General features: G+C 34.7%; 1 protein-coding gene and 1 long non-coding RNA gene across 2 annotated transcripts; both read left to right on the top strand.

Moving 5' to 3' along the window:
* The first annotated feature begins 395 nt into the window (after positions 1–395).
* On the top strand, positions 396–4,569 carry LOC128224597 (uncharacterized). Its single transcript, XR_008259501.1, has 4 exons — positions 396–483; positions 2,743–2,804; positions 3,500–3,580; positions 4,138–4,569. It is a non-coding gene; the product is annotated as an uncharacterized LOC128224597 (long non-coding RNA).
* A 354-nt stretch (positions 4,570–4,923) lies between these two features.
* LOC128223087 (uncharacterized) lies at positions 4,924–5,801 on the top strand. Its single transcript, XM_052932330.1, has 2 exons — positions 4,924–5,121; positions 5,217–5,801. Exons 1-2 carry the CDS (start codon positions 4,980–4,982, stop codon positions 5,630–5,632), a joined length of 558 nt encoding a protein of 185 aa, XP_052788290.1. The 5' UTR covers positions 4,924–4,979; the 3' UTR covers positions 5,633–5,801.
* The last annotated feature ends 734 nt before the right edge of the window (positions 5,802–6,535 follow it).

Below are 6,535 nucleotides of genomic sequence, written 5' to 3'. Positions count from 1 at the left end.
CTTCCCGTTGAATTCTGATAAAAAAAATATGACGGAACTTCAATTGTTGACATTCTGATGACGTCACATCTATCATTCATTAAAACTTTTTATTGATAAAAACTCTTAATTATTTTTATCTTTGTTTTTTTAATACATTAAAAAAAATAAAAAAATAAATAAATCAGATTAGTTAACAAATAAAACGCCGAACAATCCCTGATTATTTGTGAAATTTAATCCTGTGAATCATGTCAATTGTGGGAAATTAATATTAAGACTTGAAAATATTACCTGTTCGTTCTTCTTACTATACTTAAAGTAGATTTACGATCAATTACACGACAAGTTCAATGCCTACATTGAATAATTTTGAAAGGAGCGCATTCATTTGTTTGAAAAGGGTAATACCGTCTGTAAAATATGAGAACATGAGATCAAACATACTGCGTAGTAGTTACCGTAAGCATTTTCGCGACATTTGATTTATGTGACTGTAAAATGGTAAGTTGCTTGTATTTTTGGACGGACCTTATCTTCTTGAGCGTTGTAGAGAGCGCCGGCGACAACCACAAGGACGCCGTAGTGAGAATCATATGTGACTTTGGCTATCTCAGGATCTTTTCTATGTCTCTGAAGTCCGTATGATTCGGCGTATTTTTTCTCCGCAAGCTACGTTAAGGCGGCCGCCTAGGCAACGTGATATTTTTGTTAAATTTATTTACCCAGACCAAGTGGAATTAATCATTGGTCTAATTTCCCGAAATTACAAAGAAAGCAATCAAGCCAGCCCGCAGTGAATTCTGTGCTGAGTACAAGCTTCAACACGAAATACTTGTCAGGCGCGATTTTGGTAGAAGGGCAGACTGTAGGAAACATATTTCTGATTGATACGAAACTCATCTAGACCCTCCCCGCCACGTCCACTCCCGCGGGCGGGAGCAAGAAGGGGTTAATTGGAACTGTTCTCGGAATCATACAGTTTTGGACTGATTCCTTTAAATACAAAAGAGGTCACAGGCACCAAGGCGGTTGTACGTGAAGTTAGCGGCCTTAAAGCCTAGCGGCCTAGCGGCGTTAAGTTAGCGGCCTAGCGGCGTAAAATTGGCGGCCTAACAGCCTATTTGTTTTCTCTATTTCAAAGCAATTGCTAAAAACTTCACGCCGTTAGGCCGCTAGGTCGTTGAACCGTTGATCGACATTTAAAAAAAAATATATAATCGCTTCAGTTTGATAATTTGTGCATTAAAACAATTAATTTATCATTGTTTTTGAGAAGAAGACGTATAAAAAATGCGCCAACTTTACATCGCTAGGCTGCTAACTTTAACTTCACGTACATTCAAGGTGGTGATACTACTGGTTTGGAGATTATGCCATCAGCAGGAATTCAACCCCGTTTTGCTCCCGCCCGCGAGAGTGGACGTGGGGTCTAGATGGGCGTTCAACTCCAAGTAGCACGCCACTTGCTTACCCAAGGCCGAAACACAGAACAAAGCTCGTGGTGGTATAATATTCCTTGGACCCAACTTGGCAGAGTGTTATTTTCCACAATTGGTGACAGCGGTGCCACTTCCGGTGAGGCAGGTCTACCTCCCGTTCTTATGCTACATTTCCGGACCCCAACTAACACTGGTAACGCCACCTAGGACGGGACAAGAACATCGAACCGATCTTCACCTGAAAAATCAAAATAGGAACTGCGAACCAAGGATTATTATGAATTTACTAATCCAATTTATTTTGATATATTTTGTTGTTCACCTCGTATTTGGCAGGACAACTGTTTATATTCGAATTATAAATCCCAACGTTAATGCATAATATATACCGCTGTTCTCGATATTTAATAGTCCAATTATTCATTAATACAACCATTTACGACTCTCAGTAGGTAGACTGTTAAAGGGACTCATTCATGGTTTGTAATATGCACTTTTTACGCATTTTTATTACGAAATTAAGTCTGGCAAATCATTAAGAGTGTTAAAACTAAGATACTGATGGCTAAAACTCTTCACCAAATGTCGATATTGGTCAAATATTGTTTTTGAACATACCAGAAAACTATACATCTAATACCTCTAAAGTAACATGCTTGCTATGATGCTTTCAGCAGAGAAGAGAGCTAAATTATAATATTTGGAGGCGGTGTCAATAGGCATGTTCTAAAACTTGGCCTGGCCTTGCATAGCCTGCTGACTCAGCATGTTGTGTCGGACCAGGCCAGGCCAGATATTATACACATTGAGATAACCAGCACTGAATACACTGGAACACAATGATAAACCTTTATTTGGTAATGAAACTGCATGTTTAATGTTATGATGTTATTTACAATAAAGGTTATAGTCTCAGCAATTAAAATAATTACTAGTATAATATAAGTGTCTATACATGCATTACCGGGAGAAATTGTTTTGGTACCAAAACATGAGCAAGTCCCTTAAAGATAACTGACTGTTTTTTTTTGAAAAAGAGTATTCCTAAATAACATTCGAATCCCTCGCAATGTAATCTGATTTTTTATAGGTTGTTGCGATATAAAAAGCGTTGTCAAATCAGATAAAGATATTTGTTGTTGTTGTTTTAATTTATTAATCTATTACGACCGAGTAAGCTTTTGTTACTTAAATGGTGGAAACTTCATGATTAAAGTCACATAAAGTAAAAGTTATAATGCTATCAGTTATGTATATTTTCGTGCGCTTTATGAACACTTATTGATTATTTTCTTATCAACTAATGGCATTACATTTGTAGATCAAACACGTACCGGGTTGAACTTTGATGTGACATTATCGAAATGCATGATGAAATAAACCGTAAGTTACTTAATATGTTTATGATCTTATAAAAACAGAATGTTTTTAAATGGTTTGGTTTATAAAGAAACAGTTTTGCGCGTTTTTCTGGAAAACTTCCACTACATATTTATTTTATTTTTATCATCTGTTTAAGACATATAATAAATAATGATAAAAAATTGTTTGTGTCAGGGTAGGATCCCAAACTATTTCACCTCGTGAAGACCAAAAGTTAATATTTCACTCGTGTCTACGCTACTAAAAGTTAAAGACCTCGGTGCTCACTTGGTGAAATATATAACCGTCACAATAGTCATCTTTTTATTTGCACTTAAATTTTTCTTGATTACATGAAATAACATTTAATAGTGATGTTTATGCCTAATTCGTTTGAAACAAACTTAAAAAAACAAAAAGTGAAAATAATGCTCAAATGTGATTTGTGATAACAATAATTGAACATCTATTTTGAACAGGATTTTAAACATTTTAAACAAAGACCAGCATACGGAAAAACAACATTATTCAAAAGAAAGTACCATACAGTTCACGTATAAACTGCTCACACCCTGTTCATGTCTGTGGACGACCTCCATGATCTTTGGTTTGAGAATCTGAATGAGAGTGATATGGTGCTCCTAATAAATATATAAACAAAACCGTCGGAACTAGATCGTTGACTTAACAATGGAATACACTATCACCTGATCTAGGTTTGATTTAAACTGTTGAAATCAACAAACTGAACTCAGGGCAGAATGTCTGATTGTCCCCAGCCAAAAGGAAAGGAGAGGGTACGTTATTCTATAACTGTATATTGTTGCATTTGGTGTTGTTGTTTTATACTAATTCAAAACTGTCTGGAAAAATAACAATAGGTAAAAGTTGCCAAGCTGATGCGTATAAGTAAGTATTGTTGATTTATTAATACAGTAAAACTGCGATCTCTCGAGGTTGCCAGGGACCGAGCCAAAACCTCGAGGAAACCGATGTTTCGAACGACCCGATTTTCAATTTTTCAGTTTGATATGAAATATCTTTCAGTGTATTTTAAGTTTGAAGTCGTCAAACAGACTGTTTACTAAGACACCGATTATGTGTTGCGTCGTGCAGCGTGGGTATATTTTATATGAAAATAGAAGGAAAAAAGTTCGGGACCAAGCTCCGACCTCGAGGGAACGCCGGTTCTTGAACGACCGCTTGTTTGAGGGAACGCAGTTTCACTGTACGTTAATTATGCATACTGTATTTGACTTCTATAACTCGTCAATATGAAATGTGAAACAAACATGGAACATTATCAACTGAATTAGGGTTTGTTGTTTGTGATATTCACATATTACTTTTTCAGGGGTCCAGCAAATGCAATTGCATATATACAAGCAGAGTAGCTTTTATTTGTAAACTAGCAAACGTCATGCTAACGTTGGCATTCCTCGCTCTTTTAATAGTCTGGACTGTTGTAAGAGCTCCTTTAACAAGACACAATGAAAGCTTAGCATGCATTCCTTGCGACACAATAAAGTTCAATGCTAACACAAACCTAGGCCAAGTAGCTGCTGCTAATTTTCCTATCAAACAGAGAGATGATGGAATGTGTTGCGGACCTGTCGAAAGCATTACTCAGATGATGTTTCAAAAGGTAAATCGTAAAGTGCATTGTTCAGTTTAGCAGATAAAATATTCCCGACTTTAGCACTAAGCATAACCAGGATTTTCGATTCTACGAAATGTGACTAAATTACTTCCAACTATATAAGAAACGATACATTAAGAAAAAAACACCGTTTCCTTATAAATTATATAAATATCACGTGACCATCGAACCGTAACATTGATCTTAACGTTTTGCATCAACTACCCTTTTTGACCTAAAAAAATGGTTTGTCAATAATATAATTTTATTAAACAAACAATTAGTAGGCCTTCTTTTAAGAATGAATTGTATTTAACTAAGACATGAATATCAGTTTGTTGAAATGAATGTTTCTTGTTTTGACATGTGCTTTAGACATACATGTATCACTCTTTATGAAATGGCAGCTCAGTATCACTACCACAGTTCAGGTCAAAATAAGTATCAGTTGAAAACAATAATTTCTGTCAACAAATACATACGCAAAAAGTGAATTCATCTGATATTAAGTTCCTATTTGTCTATGGCATTTATTTTTAAATTTCCATCAAATTTACATGTTGTTGTTTTTGTTACATGGTACAGGTTTCCTTGACATAGTGGAAGAGTATGTTGCCTGTGAAAGAGAAACCAACGATAAGCAGCCCATTGCTAAAGTAGTTGGAATTATGGGGTTCAAATCTAGCTACATTGTTGATGGTAAGAAGTAAGAACAGATAACATTTTGAATTATATCGTTTGATATAAGTGGTAGCATATATCACTAATGATATTAAAAACATCTTTATTTTAAGGTCATCACAAAGTCCTGTGGAATAAAAACGGTCGAACATTTTATGCAAATAAATGCATACACTTGGATCTCGAAGGCGAAATATTTGTGCGACAGTCGGGCTACTACATAGTTTCTTCGCAGCTAAATCTGCGACGACAAAATGAGACAGGCACACCGATAAATGGAACCAGAACAACGACCTTCATTCATCATCTTGATCTCCTTTCACACAAGTATGGCACAACTGGGGTGTTGATGCAAACCAAAAATTCAATTGAAAGAAATGGTGTATACTTCACAAGTTTCTTGTCGGCGGTTTTTAAGCTGAACAAATATGATAGGCTCTCTGTGTCCATCTCGCACCCAAAACTGTTAGACAATGACAATAAATTTGATAATTTCCTGGTTTATTACACTTATGATCTGCAAAACTAAAATACGATTTAATTACATTGTATTTAAACATGTCAATTCAACGAAACTAAGTAAAAGAAAATAAATTCAAATGCTTCCCCCATAATCCTCTGATCTTAACATATTGACGTTTGTGATAGTCAAATGGATTTTATTGGTGTAAAATGTACCGTATGTAACGTCGATGGAACGTCAGATGACGTCATTGAAAATGTTTTTGGAAACGTTGTGTTTCAGCGTTTTAGTTTGATTATTCCAAAGAAATTTGGAAACTTTGAGTTTTTATCTAACTACTGTATCGATTATGTTGAACCTTAATGAAATAAGTGAATTTGATTAACCATGACCTGTTTTTTAAAAGATTGATATTATTTTTACTAACTACATTCCACTTCTTCATTATAATCATTTTTGTTAATGATAAAATTCAACCTGTTGTTAAGCCGCCATTAATCCACATCTTTACATTGCGTCCACATGTAGTAATATTAAGTTTTCATAGAATTATCTGTTAAGTTGAGCTGAGTCAAAATGTCTGTAATATCTGTGACAAGTGTAGTTTCCGCACGTGTATTTGAATTGTGTATATATTTATGTCAAACATTTTTCTTTGACCTTTTTAACCCATCTGTAAGTAGATATGTTTATGTATAATTTATAGTATATACATTCTCCAAATATCAATTTATAGATATGATTTTATTATTTAATACTTATGTATTTTGATCTCTACGTTTATGTACCCGATTCATGTGTTTGTGTTTCATTCTTTTGATCGTTGTGGTATTTAAGTAGATCATAGTACGTGTGTGGCAGCTCGACTTGTCCCTGTTTCGTTACATTATGATAATTATTATAATTATATTTATGATTTATATTATTTGTAGTTCTATAAATATATAATATTACGGACATCAGAAATGT

The sequence above is a fragment of the Mya arenaria genome, chromosome 17, assembly GCF_026914265.1.
Source record: "Mya arenaria isolate MELC-2E11 chromosome 17, ASM2691426v1".
NCBI classification, from domain to species: Eukaryota; Metazoa; Mollusca; class Bivalvia; order Myida; family Myidae; genus Mya; species Mya arenaria.
The sequence above is the reverse complement of the archived record's forward strand: the minus strand, read 5'-3'. Positions and strand labels throughout refer to the sequence as shown.